General features: G+C 44.7%; 3 protein-coding genes across 3 annotated transcripts; 2 read left to right on the plus strand and 1 right to left on the minus strand.

Moving 5' to 3' along the window:
• Positions 1-40: 40 nt before the first annotated feature.
• Positions 41-1,241, minus strand: BCR41DRAFT_403483 (hypothetical protein; the record flags this gene model as incomplete). The annotated part of the gene is made up of 1 exon (XM_022029349.1): positions 41-1,241. A coding segment is annotated over one exon (1,201 nt), but the record flags the coding sequence as incomplete, so codon positions are not given.
• A 3,301-nt stretch (positions 1,242-4,542) lies between these two features.
• BCR41DRAFT_402602 (hypothetical protein) lies at positions 4,543-7,262 on the plus strand (the record flags this gene model as incomplete). Its single annotated transcript, XM_022029324.1, has 3 exons — positions 4,543-5,928; positions 6,861-6,906; positions 7,021-7,262. The coding sequence occupies 3 exons, from the start codon at positions 4,543-4,545 to the stop codon at positions 7,260-7,262; spliced, it is 1,674 nt and encodes a 557-aa protein (XP_021875120.1).
• A 7,521-nt stretch (positions 7,263-14,783) lies between these two features.
• On the plus strand, positions 14,784-15,721 carry BCR41DRAFT_403485 (hypothetical protein; the record flags this gene model as incomplete). The annotated part of the gene is made up of 3 exons (XM_022029350.1): positions 14,784-15,193; positions 15,336-15,416; positions 15,461-15,721. The coding sequence occupies exons 1-3, from the start codon at positions 15,032-15,034 to the stop codon at positions 15,719-15,721; spliced, it is 504 nt and encodes a 167-aa protein (XP_021875121.1). The 5' UTR covers positions 14,784-15,031.
• Positions 15,722-18,059: the final 2,338 nt, after the last annotated feature.

The raw sequence follows: 18,059 nt of genomic DNA on the forward strand, positions 1-18,059 counted from the left end.
CGAGAGGCCTCGAGACGCCGTCGCTGGGCCGGTCTCAAACTTTCAGACGCGGGCATGTCATCAGCTGCCCGCTTGGTGTTATGCTTAGCAGCTGCTGCTAGGCCAGTGTACGCAACCGTCTGAAATGGACGCGAAGTGATCCGGGGATTTGCTGTAGATGTGAGTGTCCCCGTGTTTGCCAAAGGCAATGGCCCGAAGTTGCCTGGAAGAGGCGTCATAGCTGTGGCGGAAGCAGGCCATGGAAAGAACTGACCTCGCTTCTCATGAGATCCGCCATTCTGATATTGCTGTAGCGGCAGCTGTTGTGTTTGTTGCTGGAGCATGCTTTGTTGCTGCTGTGGAGATAAATTGTGGTATTGTTGGTAAAAAGGCTCAATACCACTGGTCGATTGCTGGAGCGTCGCTGGTTGTTGCTGGTTAGGATGAGTGTCATAGTGGGAATGCTCATATTGTATCAAGTGTGGAGCTGATAGAGGAGCAACAAGGGGAGGGGAAGGAAGAGTGAGCGCTGTCGGAGGTAGTGGTGGTGGCAGTGATGATGCTGAAGGCGACGGTGATGACGATAACTGTGTTAGTGGTGGTAGCAGGAAAGGTTGAAGATGAGAGGAAGGGTGCATAACTGGTAGAAGTTGTTGAGGGTGAAACTGATTATGAAGGAAAGCGGTCTGAAGCCACAGTTGATTTTCTTGAACCTGACGTTCTAAATTTTCCTGGGCACAATCCTGGGGGATTGTCATCAGCATGGTGCTCTCTGGCTCGAAATTATGGCTGCTGTGGTTATCGCCAGGGGTCAATAGATGATAAGGGTCGATGGCAGAGAGGGATATGGGCCCGAAATCAGCGCAGACTAGAGGCTCGGAGCCTGGTCTGCTTGGTTTGAGTGTATAATCTATTGGTTCAATAGAGAGTTGTGGTGATGGTGCTATTGGCGGCGTAGGAGAGGCGGCATCTGTTGTAGAGGGTGGTGTCAACGATGACGACGAGGGTAATGATGATGGGTTCAGGAGAGGGGAGCTGGTTAGCAATGCCGAGCTGCATGTCGTGGACTTGGCTGTGGTACTGGAGCTGCAGTGGTGCTCACGGCCTTCAAGATTCTTATTCTGGTCGGCTGGCTGCATCGGCAACGAGGCGAGGACACGGAGCAATTCGGGGCAAATGGATATGAGAGCGAGGACGTCCGGGAAGAGAGTGGACGTTCTGCAGGGTCTGTTAGCTTTGATTGGGCTGAAATTGACAAACATGCACTTTTCATCCAGACAAAACACGCACGCACGTTCACAAACAAACAAAACATTTGTTCAAACTCACATTTAAATAACTACTTTATAAATGTATGAATTGTTCAGCTCTTTGTCTGTATTGAGAAGCTGCTGTCGCTACGCTCGAGGAAAGCAGCGTTACTCGAAGCAGAAGAACGGGGTGGACAGAAGGATGGAGGGAAGTGAATAAAATTAACAAACTAAAAGAGAAAGTGAATAGTGAATGAGCAATGCAGTGGATGAGTGCTTTGGTGTCGTTTTTTTTTATCTTACATATATATCTCCCAGTCTTTCCGAGAGATGAAGAGAAGCATGAAGAGGGCAAAAGAGACAAAGATAATGAAAAGAGAAAAGGAAAAAAAAAAAAAAAAAAAAAAAGAGACAATTGATTTAAATATGTTGCGCAGTGAGGGAAGGATGCAAAAATGCATTGCATTTGGAAATAAGTGTAATAGCTCACTCCTGGATCATTTCACGCGTCATGCCCTTTTTAAAAATCTATCTCCTGAAAAACTGTTGTTTCTTCAAGACTGTCGATCACACCTCTGCCGAAAAACTAGTATAAAATAAGAAAAAAATGCAAGCAGACAGAGATACAAAAGATTTTGGCAAATATGCAAACTCAAAATTCATCATTATTACTGCTCATAGTCATCCAACGAACTTTTCAGAACAGGGTCTGTAAATTAAAAAAGAATAAAAAAGAATTAAAAAAGAATTAAAAAGAATTAAAAAAAAATTAAAAAAGAATTAAAAAGAATTAAAAAAGAATTAAAAAGAATTAAAAAAATTAAAAAAGCGTCTACCGGTCATGCCGCTATTTTGGCAACCTTATTTTTCTCAAATAGATTAATTTTTTTTTTCTTTTTTGTTATAGTTGATTTATTACGTCAACGTGTGTGTATTAATTCAACACCTCCACCAGAGGTCTACCGCTAATCGAATAAAGCAAAAACGAATACTTTTTTACAAAGTACAACAAAAATAAGTTAACCGAGAAAAATATAAACCACAGGCATGGTTGTCAAATAGATTAATCCCTTAATTTAATTTATTTTGCCTATGTGACATGGTCCTTATTTTGAAACTTTAAATCACCATGCAAAAAAAGTCGATTTAAAAAGTAAACGAGTACTGGTCAAGTCAAAATCCCTCATCTGGAAGGTATTCTACGCCGCTTTTTAGAGCTCTTTGGTGGCCAAGACGCGGCAATCAAAGCCATTCGCAATAATGTGGAGGATCAATAGCAAGTGGTCTTCGGCCCTGATGCTAACCTCGAGGAGGTCATCTCCTGTGCCCAAGACTCGCAACCCATGGCATGATTCAAGCCCAATAGTGACATTGAGAAAGGAGTTTCGAAGGCAGAAGTCGCAAATGCGGCCAATGCTGAGACCGCAAGCAATATAAAGGTACCAGAATACTATTTGTACCCTGATATACCTTACCACGACACCCGGGACAAGCGTGGTAGGAGACGGATATTTTGTTCAGCCAAAGAGCGCGGACGGTACTGTCTTCGGCTGCTACTTATGCATACCAAAGGAGTAAAGAGTTTGCTAAGCTCCGCATAGTGACTGAAGTCAATCAGACCTTTGATACATTCCACTCAGCTGCTCTTGCTCACGGCTTGCTCGAGATGATGAATAATCGAGTCGCTGCTTAGAAAAAGCATCCACATGTCAGTCACTGAGGATGCTGCGGCACCTGTTTGCTATTATGGTGATCAACTGCAGCCCCTCTGATCCACTGGTTTTGTAAGCTCACTTTGCAAGTAATCTGTCAGAAGATTTCTTTCATACATGCAGAGGGCTCCAGGGAGAGGCAACTGCTACTGCGGAGCGTATCGCAGAGGAACAAGCTAATAGCTTGGTACTTTACGACCTAAATGAAGTGTTGAAGGAGCTTGGACCCTGCCTGGCCAGCTTTCCAGAGATACCTCAAGGAATTGGAGATACCCTACAGAAGGAAGATCGGGTTGATGACACGCAGAGGCAATGGGGATTTGAACAAGGGGCGCTGAATAACGTGGTGCCTTCAAGCCCCTGAAGCAGCAGTCACGGCTCCATTACTCTGTGGAATACCTGAACAAGTTCAATCCACCAGGCTTGCCTCCGTTCAAACTGAAGTTGAAAGTCGATCAATCTGTCATCCTTCTTTGCAACTTGAGCCCAAGGCGTGGACTATGTAATAGCATCCGCATGATTGTGCGTGCGTTAGGCACAAGAATGATCCAGACTGAGATTATCAATGGGAAGTATCAAGGAGAGCGTGTTTTCCTCCTTACCTTGCTTGTGTCCGGTAAAGAAAAATAAGGTTGCCAAAATAGCGGCATGACCGGTAGACGCTTTTTTAATTTTTTTAATTCTTTTTAATTCTTTTTTAATTCTTTTTAATTCTTTTTTAATTTTTTTTTAATTCTTTTTAATTCTTTTTTAATTCTTTTTTATTCTTTTTTAATTTACAGACCCTGTTCTGAAAAGTTCGTTGGATGACTATGAGCAGTAATAATGATGAATTTTGAGTTTGCATATTTGCCAAAATCTTTTGTATCTCTGTCTGCTTGCATTTTTTTCTTATTTTATACTAGTTTTTCGGCAGAGGTGTGATCGACAGTCTTGAAGAAACAACAGTTTTTCAGGAGATAGATTTTTAAAAAGGGCATGACGCGTGAAATGATCCAGGAGTGAGCTATTACACTTATTTCCAAATGCAATGCATTTTTGCATCCTTCCCTCACTGCGCAACATATTTAAATCAATTGTCTCTTTTTTTTTTTTTTTTTTTTTTCCTTTTCTCTTTTCATTATCTTTGTCTCTTTTGCCCTCTTCATGCTTCTCTTCATCTCTCGGAAAGACTGGGAGATATATATGTAAGATAAAAAAAAACGACACCAAAGCACTCATCCACTGCATTGCTCATTCACTATTCACTTTCTCTTTTAGTTTGTTAATTTTATTCACTTCCCTCCATCCTTCTGTCCACCCCGTTCTTCTGCTTCGAGTAACGCTGCTTTCCTCGAGCGTAGCGACAGCAGCTTCTCAATACAGACAAAGAGCTGAACAATTCATACATTTATAAAGTAGTTATTTAAATGTGAGTTTGAACAAATGTTTTGTTTGTTTGTGAACGTGCGTGCGTGTTTTGTCTGGATGAAAAGTGCATGTTTGTCAATTTCAGCCCAATCAAAGCTAACAGACCCTGCAGAACGTCCACTCTCTTCCCGGACGTCCTCGCTCTCATATCCATTTGCCCCGAATTGCTCCGTGTCCTCGCCTCGTTGCCGATGCAGCCAGCCGACCAGAATAAGAATCTTGAAGGCCGTGAGCACCACTGCAGCTCCAGTACCACAGCCAAGTCCACGACATGCAGCTCGGCATTGCTAACCAGCTCCCCTCTCCTGAACCCATCATCATTACCCTCGTCGTCATCGTTGACACCACCCTCTACAACAGATGCCGCCTCTCCTACGCCGCCAATAGCACCATCACCACAACTCTCTATTGAACCAATAGATTATACACTCAAACCAAGCAGACCAGGCTCCGAGCCTCTAGTCTGCGCTGATTTCGGGCCCATATCCCTCTCTGCCATCGACCCTTATCATCTATTGACCCCTGGCGATAACCACAGCAGCCATAATTTCGAGCCAGAGAGCACCATGCTGATGACAATCCCCCAGGATTGTGCCCAGGAAAATTTAGAACGTCAGGTTCAAGAAAATCAACTGTGGCTTCAGACCGCTTTCCTTCATAATCAGTTTCACCCTCAACAACTTCTACCAGTTATGCACCCTTCCTCTCATCTTCAACCTTTCCTGCTACCACCACTAACACAGTTATCGTCATCACCGTCGCCTTCAGCATCATCACTGCCACCACCACTACCTCCGACAGCGCTCACTCTTCCTTCCCCTCCCCTTGTTGCTCCTCTATCAGCTCCACACTTGATACAATATGAGCATTCCCACTATGACACTCATCCTAACCAGCAACAACCAGCGACGCTCCAGCAATCGACCAGTGGTATTGAGCCTTTTTACCAACAATACCACAATTTATCTCCACAGCAGCAACAAAGCATGCTCCAGCAACAAACACAACAGCTGCCGCTACAGCAATATCAGAATGGCGGATCTCATGAGAAGCGAGGTCAGTTCTTTCCATGGCCTGCTTCCGCCACAGCTATGACGCCTCTTCCAGGCAACTTCGGGCCATTGCCTTTGGCAAACACGGGGACACTCACATCTACAGCAAATCCCCGGATCACTTCGCGTCCATTTCAGACGGTTGCGTACACTGGCCTAGCAGCAGCTGCTAAGCATAACACCAAGCGGGCAGCTGATGACATGCCCGCGTCTGAAAGTTTGAGACCGGCCCAGCGACGGCGTCTCGAGGCCTCTCGAGGCCTAAGCATCTCCTCCGAGGCCACGGTGGTAGCGCTACCAACAGTAGCAATGAGAGCGGCATCACAACCAACGACTGAGTCCAGTCCGCGGTCCACACAGCCTTCGATGCCCCGCTCCCCCACAGCTACCCATAGCTCCAAAGTGCTCTCGGCCATGCCACCGCAGGGCCCTAGGACAACTACTGGCACCGAAAGCGTTCGATCCACAAAGTGTCCACATTGCGACAAGGAGTTTCAGTCCAAAGGGCTCCTGCGTTCGCATATGGTAAGCCATTCGGCGGAGAGGCCGTTTGTCTGTTGGGACTGTGCAGGCAAGAGTTACAAGAGGAACCATGACCTGCTTAGGCATCGGAGAGAGAAGCATAACGTGGATAGAGTCTCCGCTATCCACAGTATATAGCCTTAAGCCTATAAAAGGCTTGTAATAGTAATTTAATAAAGATCCTCTTCTTATATACCAAAATGATACGCAGAGTGAAAGAAAAGAAGAAACACCTCATTAACTAATGAAAGGAGAAAATAAAGGGCAGCTCTCTCTCCATTGCAAATCTCGACACCAAAAAAATATGTTTACTCATGAAAATTTGGCCTCTACTTCTGCTACTCATTACGTATTATGCAAGTTCTGACGCTGTTGATGTGCTCTTTGGGTACGGTACACCGCACACACTATTAAAGGTCATGTCTACAATGTGTATATATTGTGGGCCTGAACTCTTAGCATACTAATTTACTACTTTAAATCTTTTTCTATCAGATTCTTTACTTTCATAGACTTTACCTTTACTTTCACTTTTCATTGAGAGAAAAAAATAAAAATAAAAAAGATATATTCCACACGCTCATCTGTCAGACATTCACCGCCTGCCAAGTACTCTCGCACATCAAGTGTGCAACGGGTCATCAAAGTACGACGAACCCGGCGAGCCGTGAGGTCTGAAGAGAAGTTGCAAGAAGAACGGGCGGAGGAGGAAACTGAAAAGGAGGAGGAATATAACTGGGCTTATAGCCCTATCGACTCTACCCTACTTGGGCGGAAGAGAGGAAAAAGGGGGGGAAGAAAGGCTTAAAAATGCAACCAAACTTGAATGTAGTGCTTGCTTGACCCAGGTTGCGCTTCTCAGCAAGAGTGTATTTGTCCTATTCCAAGGACAGCCAAGCTCAGGTCCTTGATTGAACGGCACTCACTGCACCAAGTTCCCCCTCTCATCGACTGAAATCGTGGTTTCGATGCCTGGCGACAGTAATAAGGTGTCCCAGTGAAACATCATAACAGAAAGTAGAGTCGGTGGTTTGAAAGAAATCAGTGAGGCCCATACGGCTTACGACAACCTCCATTATGTCCTCTTGCATCCAGAAGGCGAGGAGGGCTGGACATCTAAAAAGTATAGAAAACAGCCTAGGCCCGGTCAAACCTCTACAAGGCCTCATGGTGACAGCGGAGACGAAGGTAGCAATGACGGCCAGCAGGAGGTGGATGTGAGTGGGGGCGATGGTCAATCTATGAAAAGTCTAAAATACGTCAACCCGAGAGAGTTTTACACGTACAGGTTGCAGATTCGTCCTATGAGTTCAACAGACCAGCGATCTCTCATCTGAATGAATACGTGCTTGATTCACCAGTACACTGCCGACCAATATGGAGCTATACAAGCGGAATATGATCTACAAGGCTTTTCAGACAGTCATCGCTCTCATTCACTGCCGCGTCTTTCTGATATTCTTCCTTATGTTTATAATGTATCTACTTTGTTGTGTAGTTCACAACTATATATTACTCTACCTGGTTTTACTTTATTGATATATTTTGATGCAGTGTCGATTTTGTCAAAAAGCGACAGGGGTCAATAAAAAATTTATGCAAAGGCACAGCTTCTTTCACTTGGTCACGGTATCTTATGATTTTGAATTGATTGAATAGACTTCGACGAACATTGTCCATTCATTGAATTGAGTCGGTTGTATTTCGCAAGCAAACTCATTGGCTGTCAATATATTCGAGGCTATTCAAAAAATATAAAGTATCGTGACCAAATGAAACGGGCTATATAATGTGTATTAGTTGAAAAAAAGTTGTCAGCATTACAACGATATTAAAGTCGCGAAAGTTGCCAAACACTGTAACAATAATAATTTAATATTCTTTTGCTCATTCAAAGGACCCAATAGGACTACATAGCGTCCCGACAGGATATCCGTAGTATTCCTGTATGATTTCTCTATATAACTAACGTGCTTGGAGTGATAGGCGCACGTTGGCGATCCAACATTTTTATACATGATGTCGACATAGTTGTTATTGCCAAGATAACAAGCGCCATCATTTGTATCCTTATAAAATAGAGGCAAAATGGCTCTCATTTGAAAGCATATGGAAACCAATCCTCGATCCCAGCTTGAAATCCCATAAAGTCAGGTGTGATTCAGAACTGTATGAAAATGTTCTCATCAGTGTGAGAGTCGATGTCAGTGCGAATAGCCTGGAGCCTACCTCGCATAGAAAATAAAACATTGATCCTATACTTGCGTAGTTACTAAATATGTTCTTCAATGAATACGCAATATCCCTCAAGACATTATTGTTTGTTCAAGAAAGCAGTGTATACTTCACTCTCTTTTTTTTTCGATAGTTAATCAGCAAGTATCTTTTCCCACTTTATTCTTTATCCTAAATGGCTTCCTACTTCTTGTTTCCCTTCACTTTCGAGGTTTGCATGAAATGACATGTGCAAAACTACATTCGCTGCACACACTGTATTTGAACCGGTAATCTCTGATCGATTGGCTTGTTTCAATCAACTCTGTCAATGGTACTCCTTCGCTCAGACATTCTGCCTCTAAATCTGCCTTTGTTGGTGGTTCTCGATAATGGTTCACTTGACTGGACGATGCACTCTTGGCCTTGGATGCTGTCGATGGCATTCCTACACTCTTGGTCGCCTCATGTGCAGCCAAAGGGTAGGATTGCTTGTCTATAGCTCCACGTTGCACCAAAAGCTTCCTGTTGACTTCACTCAACCCATCTACATCTTGGATACGAGCGTTATTTGCATTAAGGACCGTTTGCTTGGTGCTCCACTTTAGGTGATATTGATATTCTTCATCCCTCTTCACAATCTGCCACATCCGAATAGAACCATTCTCGGAGCCTGTAACCAGATAGTGGCCCTCTTTGGAGGCATTCCATACAAGCGTATTAGCATAACCGCCTTCAAATAGGATTACAACCAAACACTGGCCTGATTTTGGATCCCACACTCGTACTGTCATGTCCCAGCTGCCTGAGGCAATATACCTTCCATCGGGCGAATAAGCCACCGCAGCGACCAACCTGGTATGTCCTTCAAACACACATAATACTGACCCTGTTTCCATATCTACCACACTAACCAGCCCTGCAAAATCTCCAACAACCATCTGCTGACGACATGGTGAAGATGCTACACATTTTGGAATATTGCCAACCTGTGTTTCGTAACAGAACTCGCCCGTTTCTGCAGACCGTACCTGCAAGCTCTTGTGTTCACGGTGGCGCTTGAACACCATCTTTTGACTGTCATGCATGTAGACAATATCAGAAACATTACTTCCTACAACACTCACATCGTACTGGAGATCGCCTGCTTGAGCTCTCCAGACTTTGATATTACCGCTTTCAGCATAAGAAGCAATCTGGTGGCCATTGGGCGAGAATACCACACGCTTCATCTCTACTTTGTGGCCATATAGTGTGCGGACGAGCTCTCCTGTTTGTGTGCTCCATATAGTTATATTCCCAGATTTATGGCCACAGGCAACTGGGTGGCCAATGGGTGAGAAATCAAAGACGTAGATGTCATCAGCACCTTCACCATGTAACTTTAAAGTGTGAACAACTTGACCTGTCCGAACATCCCAAAGGTAGACGCATGGAGCTTTGTGGCAAGTAGCAAGCAACCGGCCATCAGGTGAGTACTTGATATCTTTTATATATTCATCGAGGCATTGTAAAATGTGGATGGACTGCCCTGTTCTTGCATCCCATATATGCATTGTTTTACCACCGCCCGTTGAAGCTATTTGCTGTCCATCCGGCGAGCTCTTGATGTTACGTATCCCCGCTGGGTGGTTATGTAAGGCATGGCTGAATTGTTGTGGTCGGGTATCCCAAAGACGTATCGTTTTGTCTCTACTGAAGGACGCAATCTGGTGCTTGTTTGGTGAATATGCCAAGCAGTTTATCCTCCCAGAGTGACCGTAGAAGGTATTCATGAGTTGTCCTGATCTCGCGTCCCAAAGCCATATTGCGCTCTTCCCGTCGCAAACGGCTATCGCTTCTCCGTTTGGTGAATACTTTAAATCAGTGATAAAATAATATATTTCTCCAAAAGTTGGAATAGCTTTGCCTGTTTGCATGCCCCACTGGTATATCTTTTCATCGGTGAACGAGGCAGCGAACTTCCCACTAGGTGAATACCGTACGCCTTTGACATATTGATCATGTTCCAAATTAAACTTCTTTTGACCAGATCCAACATTCCACACATGCAGCCAACGATCTTCGTAACAACGAGTTATGACTTCTTGTCCATTAGGTGAATACTCAATTTCCTCAATCCTAGAGCCATGGTCCATGAACACTATCGACTGTTGCCCTGATGCCGCATCCCACAGCCGCAATATCTTGTCTTCACCGCCAGTTGCAACCTGCTTTCCATCAGGTGAATATGCCACACTCCTCACAGCACCAGTATGGCCTTCTAACATATATTTGAGAATGCCCGTTTGGGTGTCCCACACTCGCACTGAGCCATCATCACAGGCTGAGGCAAGATCGTTTCCATTTGGCGAGTACGCTACACAATGAATAGACTTTGTATGGCCCACCAATCTATGAACCAATGCTCCTGAGCCTGCATCCCAAATTAAAACTGCAGTTCGACTATTGCCCCAAGAGGCAATACGCCTGCTGTCTGGTGAGTATAAAAGTCTATGGCCAGTTACATCGCCCTCCAAAACGGAAAGCTTCTCCCACCTTGATGTGTCATACACGATGATTGAATAGTTATGTCGTTCGCCTTCGGTAACTGCAGCGAGCGCCTTGCCATCAGGTGAATATGCCCCATCAATCACCCAATTACCTGCTTCGATAAGAGGCCATTCTCCAAACTGAACACCTGCCATCTTTGCCCCGTTCAGGTTTGCTTCACGAAGCCAACATTTCCGTAAGTTGACCTTCCTCAAATCTGCTCCTTGCAGCTGAGCATACTCAAAAATACCATGGCTGACATCGGCTCCTGGAATCTGAATGCCTCGCAGGTCTGCTCCAATGAATGACTCGCCTGCTCGGACCAAGATCGTCATCGCATTCGCTGCTGCTATCCGCCACTTGCTATCTCTCTTTGAAAGCTCTACATATCCATACAACTGCTGTTTGAACACTGACTCAAGATGGACACGATCCTCCAGGAACTGAAGGATAGATGGCTCATCTACAAAACTCCTCCATACTAGAGGCGATGTCTCATCAGCTTGGACCACATCCACTTCTTGCTCGCTCTCCTTGATGTCTATACCTTCAAAACTGAATACTGAACTAACACTCTGTCGACGAGAGAGCGATGTGGTTGCATTTACTTCTTTATCACTTGTAGAAATGCTCGTTGCTGCCTGCGGAGCAAATATCGCTCGCACCAGACTGTACTCTAGTATAGATCGATGGAGAAACCGATGCTGATTGCCTGTCCGAGTGAGTGGTGATGCCTCACGTAATAGATTTCTTCTGCTTTCTTTACTGAAATATGCTTCTTTCCATGTGCCTTTATCCTTGGATGGTGAGTACTCCACCACTGGGTTGCCATTCTGTTGCTTATAGATTGCTATAGCCAGCTCTGTGAGATACTTGATCCCATTCTGTGCAAACCCTTCATCTGTCAATACTCTGTACATCCTTCTATCTTCTGGTCTTAATGTCTCGCTTAGTCGCTTCTTGCCTCGTTCGAACCACTGCTCAACAAACTGGTCATACAATGTGACTCGTTTGATCTTGCTTTTGGTGACCTCTTGGCCTGGATCCACCATCCGTGGGAGTACTTCTAGTGTCATCGATAGCATGAATGGGTTCTTCACGAGTTCTTGTAAGCTAGGGATCATCTTGAGTGCGCCCTTATAGTCCTTCACACCCCACAGTAAGTCCATGGAATTGACATATTGTTCGATATAGTCTTCAATCTGTTCCTCAGAGAATGGCACAATCACTGCCTCTTGGAACAAAACACTATCTACTTGATGATTGCGATTCATAGGTTGAAATCGATCCCGATAGTCTGATCCAAGGTACTCACTGCGACAGCTGATCACCATCTGACACTTCCACTCTCCAGGTTTATTCAGTTGGTTGGTAACATACAGGTTGATGGTTTGCATACTTTCATCATATCCATCACAGATCAACACAAATGATCGATTCATCTTCAGTTCCTTAATCTCCGAGTCTGCAAAACCGTAATCTCGTAGCTGCTTTGCAACCATACCCTTCTCTGGATTGTCGATGGCTGGAAGATTGATAAACAGTGGGATTGGACCATGCCTCTTTCGGTATGTCCCCCAGAGTGTGCGCTCCAGAGTGCGGTTGAATGTGGATTTGCCTGCTCCTGAATCTCCTTGTACAAGCATCACTTTCTGGTCGCTGCCTAGGAACTCTTTCACTTTGTCCATCAACAAAAACCGCTCATCATTGCTTGCTTGAGGACTTGATTTGGCATATTGTCGAACATAGAACCTTTGGTTATTCCCAACATCCGCTCGCTGTCGTTTTAGTTGGCGTAGAGTATCCTCAACACCAGGGTTCTTCTGTACACGTTCAAGCAATTGTGAGGATTCAGATCGAGAGAGCGTAGCAACGGGGGTGAGCTGGATCAGTGGCCCTTGGAGAGAGAGCCTGTATAGCTCTTGTTTGTTGACACCTTCGTCCATCTCAAGATCATACAAAAGAGTGTTTGCAGCTGGAATAAAAGAGAACAAAGGAAGAGAAGAAGGCATGTATGGTGTATGTGGATTAATCACTACATATTGATTGCTGTCATTGCCATCAAAAGCATCCATAGAAGAAGAATGAGATACATACCTTGAGGACCATCTAGTGGCAACGAGGATAATTGCTTAAGAATATTTACGACCCATTGCTTAATGTGTACATGATTGCCCCACTCCTGATCATTCTTGTAGATCTCTCCTAGGAATGTGATGGCGTCTTGTCGAGTATCCATGCTCCACTTTGTATCAGCTGCTATCTGTCCCAGCCTTTGACATAGCCCCCATTGGAATGCTGCTTCATTTCGACAGGATACTTCACACATAAGAGTCTTGAACTTACTCAGTTTGCCTGTTTGGAGTAGTCTATCAGCTACTCGAAGTGCTGGATACCATCCTGACTTGCGACTGAAGCTCAGTCCTTCTTCCATACACTCTCTGAACAATGATCCGCTCTCATAGAGTGATGTTGCTCCTTTGTACACTTGAAGGCTCTTGTCCATGATATCTGTCACTGATGAAAGCCCTTTCTGGATGTTGCTTATCTCATCCACGAGAGCATTCAGATCAAGGTCCTTGACCGCACTCACTACTCCAAACACCCCTTGAAGTACTGATGATGTCCGTCGGAGCATGCCTTGCATTGCTGATTCATCATTTGGGATATACAATAGAGCTTGGAAAGCATAAGCTGCTTGATAGACTAGATGGGGATCTGAACTCTCTTTCAGTCCCTTAAGATATGCAGCAAGCGGCTCATAGAGTTGTTCTCGCTTGAGTCCTTTGACTTGAATGTTGATCATGGCATCGAGGATATGTGAGACTGTAGATGAGATGCGATAGAGATGATCCTTAGACTGGTTATGTGTGTTTTGCAAGCGAGAATTGAGAGTGCCAAGGATCTTGACAAGATCATCCGAGTCGAGATATCCAAGAGGAGCATGCTGCATCAAGTGAGCCAATCCTTCCAGCAATTGAGTCTCCAGCACAATGTTATGGCTGATGCCATTGATCAAAGCCGCAAGTAGTGCTCTGAACTGGGTTTGATCAAGAACTGGAGCCAGAGTCACAATCTCAGCTACAGCTTCGGTCTTCATCCCATCCTTGATGAACAGTTCAATCATATCCGACGCCAATTTACGCAATCGATCATGTTCATCCTGATTGCTTGATATGGCCTGTTGCCACTCTTTCTCGTGGTTATTAAGCTCATTTGTTTGGATAGGAGCAGTAGGAAACAGACTGAGACAATACGCGAGCTGGCAAATATCATCCAGATTCGCATCGACATCTGGCAAGCTGTACTTGATGACTGTTGGAGGTTCATCATGGTTGAATATGTCCTTTGATATAGTTGCAATGGTCTGTACTGGCATGTATCGCACTGTTTCCATCATGTTGCTCAACTTGCTACTACTGGATTCGCTGACTTGTTGGTTGGCGGCGATATTCCTATTGTTGCTGTCATTCCTGTTGCTCCCTTGGATGTATCCCCATTTCTCTGCTTTCTTGTCTCGCCTCTGTGCATCAGCTGAGTGACCCAATTGGTCAAATAAGCGAGCAAGTTGATAGTAGGCTGAGCCAATACCTTGGCGCAATACCATGTCTTCATTGGAACCTGAAGAGGTCAAAGAGGCTGAAGTCATTGTAGCGAAGGACTTTTTCCAAGGCTTCTGAATACGAGACAGTACAGAGTCAGCATCGAGGCATAGCTCTGTCACTAGGATGCTATCGTCGTCTATGGTGCGAGCACCCTGCATGTACAAGTCAAAGAGTCTCAGAGCCTGTGCAGGTGAGAGTGTACTTCGTGATGGAGAATTGGTACTGCCAAACATGGTCTATTGCTTTCGTTTTTGCTCGTAGATGGTATTCCTATCTATACCACTGAGAAAAATGGTTATCAAAAGATAGTTTGTTAGTAGCCAGTGTGAAAAAATATTTTCTTTCGCCATATTTGCCTGTCTCTTACATGCATGTATGCTTTAAAGATTCGAGAATCGAACTAACAAAAAAGAAATGCAATTGGAATTGTCTGATGTGCTGAAGGATGAAGGTTGAAGGATAAAAAGATGAAAGATGAAAGACAGATGGCGAAGGATGATGAAAGATTAAACGCATGCATCTCCTTGCCTTTGTGCAACTAAAATTGTTGCACATTTACTTCATTTCCTCAATGCGCGCTGTATAAGGGTCAATTGTTTTTGTGATTTCAGCTCGATTCCTTCCTCCTCTTTTTAATTCAGGGTTAAAGAAGAATGTCCTTTTGGTACATGAATGAAGTGAATGAAGAATAATTCGTGAGATCATGCTTGTGTTTCCGGCCTGCGCAGGAATGTTTACATGCATGGAAACATTGAATGCCTTGCACATGTGACAAGAGGGATCATCTCTTGGCACGGAGCAATGGTTGGTATACCTCACTACTTTATCGGTGCAACTCGAACTTCAGCTACTTATTGACGCCACCCTTGAAAACTGAATGGCCATTCTCATCCATCAACACCCAGCATTTGGAGAAAGTATAATTTAGGTGGTATTGCTGTTATCATTTGCATGAACATGCCTTTTATATGACCCACCTATACAGGGCAGCTCTCTTTTTTCTTTCTTCTTTTTTCTTTTTTATATTTTTTTTTTTTTTGGCACCATACCGGTGTAAAGACGTATGAATGTACGAAAAGCAAAACATTTGATACACGCGATACACCTTCACACCTCAATCTTAGCAAAGCGCTTGAAAATGTCAGCACCACGGACTCTTCGTAGCAAAAAAAAAAAAAAATTAGAAAGGTCGACAGTATGCTATGCTATTCGCTAGATCACCAGGGTATCAAATAGGCCAGTATTTATCATTACCGCTTGCCCTCAATGAAGCATTGCAGCAGCAGCTCCGGAACAAAGGAATGGTTCGTGGTACAGTCTCTTCGCAATACAGAGACATTTTATTTGCTCTTCTCCTCCATAGGGCCATTCAAAAGCAACGAGGCTCAATAAATAATCAACAACTACAAGATTATGTACTTGTTTTGATAAGTGCGCCTTATTGAATAAAGATTCAGCAAACAGATGTCTTGGCCATCATTTCAAGGTGTCTTCCTTGATTGGAGACAGCCAGGTTTGTAATGGTTAACACGATATGTACTCCATTGAAAATAAGAAAAGAGAGTTCAGTTTGCAAAGAAGCAGAGAAGTTATGGATAGCGTAGTCGAACGCTAGTGAAGGCTAAAGCCTATTGTTCGGCAAAGAGGAGACAATGGATGTCCCACCCGCAGCCCCCCTGGTTCCTTTGGTAGTAGATTGGAACATCCAAGAGGGCTCCACAGTGTATGCAGTAGTCAAAAAAAAAATCCTTTATTTCCAGTAGTAGCAATAAAAGAAAGGTAACACATCCATTGTCTCCTCCGAAGGACGAACAATTGGCACTTCTTTAGACCTATTCGCTTATTTTATCTCTCGGACTGTAAACGAGGCAAATCTACCCTTTACCTTTCATCAACTCATGGGCAGATCGGATCTAGTTCTCTGTGCTTTCTATTAGCAGAAATTAGCTGTCTATCGCATGCCAATTAAGATAAAAAATCAGTAAAATTAATCAACCAGCAAAAAAAAAAAATTAGGCTCTATCATCACCATCATCACCATGAACTATGTCCGCCATTGTCTACGGTACCATGTCCGTATGTGTGTGTCACCTTTCTTCATTGAAAATCCGACGAGAAATAAAGAAAAATAAACTAAATAAAAAGATCCCTCTGCCCTGCAACTCTGATCTACATCTTTCTTCTCGTCGCTCCTGGAACTCATCCGTTGCAGACTATTATCTATTCGTTCCAATGAGCGACAATTCTACCGACAACACTCATAATGCACTCCTTCATGAAATCAACACTCTTCGTCAGCAGGTGGCTGCCCTTACGCAGGCCAACCCTTCCTCCTCTTCCCCTTCCCCCATCACCATTGATCGCCCACAGGCCAAGATACTTGTCCTCTCTGATACCCTCAAAGCGGCTGTACCTTCCCTTGACGGCTCTCATTTCTTCCGTCCCCCGGACAACTCTGGCGACGATAACATCCTCACCGAGTACGTCCTCTATCCCAAGAACCCAGATCAGCAGTACAAAGCGCCCTCTCTTGAGTTGCCTTGGCCTCAGGAGACCACTTCTTTTCAACGAGTGGACAAGTGGTTATCCCAACTACAGGAACGTCAGGCCCACGCTACGCGACCCTTGGACGAATTCCTGGCAGAATACTTTCACAAAGTGCACGATCCTGCATTACGGCAGATCGTCGCAGATTTTGGGCATGCCATGCGATCTCATCTGGCCGTTACAGCACGCCAAATCACCGATCTGCGCATGGATAATTTTGTGTACGCAAAGGGTCTCAAGCCAGCCCCTGATCATGAAAAGACTGCAACTATCACTAAAGATGATATTGCAGCCCGAATTAAAGCTGCTGAGGAGTACCAGGAGGCCAGCAAGCCTCGCAAGACAGCTTTGCAAAACAGAGGGTCCGGTCGCAATTCCGGTTCTCGCAGCAGGGGTATTTACTTTAACATGTACCCCCACCAGCAGCAACAGTTCCAGCAATTTCCATCACAATCGCAACCTTATTCACCAGCGAATCATCATCAAGCACAACAAGCCACACCTCCTCAGCTCACTTACGGGTATGGAGAGCCCATGCATAACAACCAGCAGGGACAGTATTTTTACAGAGGCAGCCGTGGACGGGGACGCGGCAGCGCCAACAAGAGCCAGTAGGAGGCCGTCTGCACCTCTACTCGAGGGCTTGGAGGCTCCTCACGGACGACAGGTGGGTCCGCTCCGTGATTGGAAACGGTTTTCAGATTCCCTTCCACAGACAACCTCCAATAACACACACATCAAGAGCCCTTTCCCCGCATCTATCCAAGGAGGAGACACTGGCGATAGAGAACGAAGTGATCGCACTTCTGGCCAAAAAAGCCATAGAGCACGCTTCGGGACCTGGTTTCCAGAGTCGTTTGTTTACTATCCCCAAGAAGACAGGGGACCTCCGGCCTGTCCTCAACCTACGTCCTCTCAATCAATTTATCATCACAGACTCGTTCAAGATGGAGACGATTCAGGTAGTATGCAATACCCTTCAGAAGAACGATTATTTGACGAGCATCGATCTCAAAGATGCTTTCCTTCATGTGCTGATTCATCCACATTTTCGTCCTTACCTTCAGTTTCAGTGGAAGGGTCAGCTGTATCAGTTTCGCACTCTACCTTTCGGGATGTCACTGTCGCCGTTAGTCTTCACGAAGGTCCTACGCCCGGTGTTGAGATGGGCGAGGCGTCGAGGAATACGGCTGACAGCTTACATCGACGATCTGTTGATCATGGCCAACTCCAAAG

Source organism: Lobosporangium transversale (genome assembly GCF_002105155.1).
Source record: "Lobosporangium transversale strain NRRL 3116 chromosome Unknown BCR41scaffold_100, whole genome shotgun sequence".
In the NCBI taxonomy this organism is placed as follows: Eukaryota; Fungi; Mortierellomycota; class Mortierellomycetes; order Mortierellales; family Mortierellaceae; genus Lobosporangium; species Lobosporangium transversale.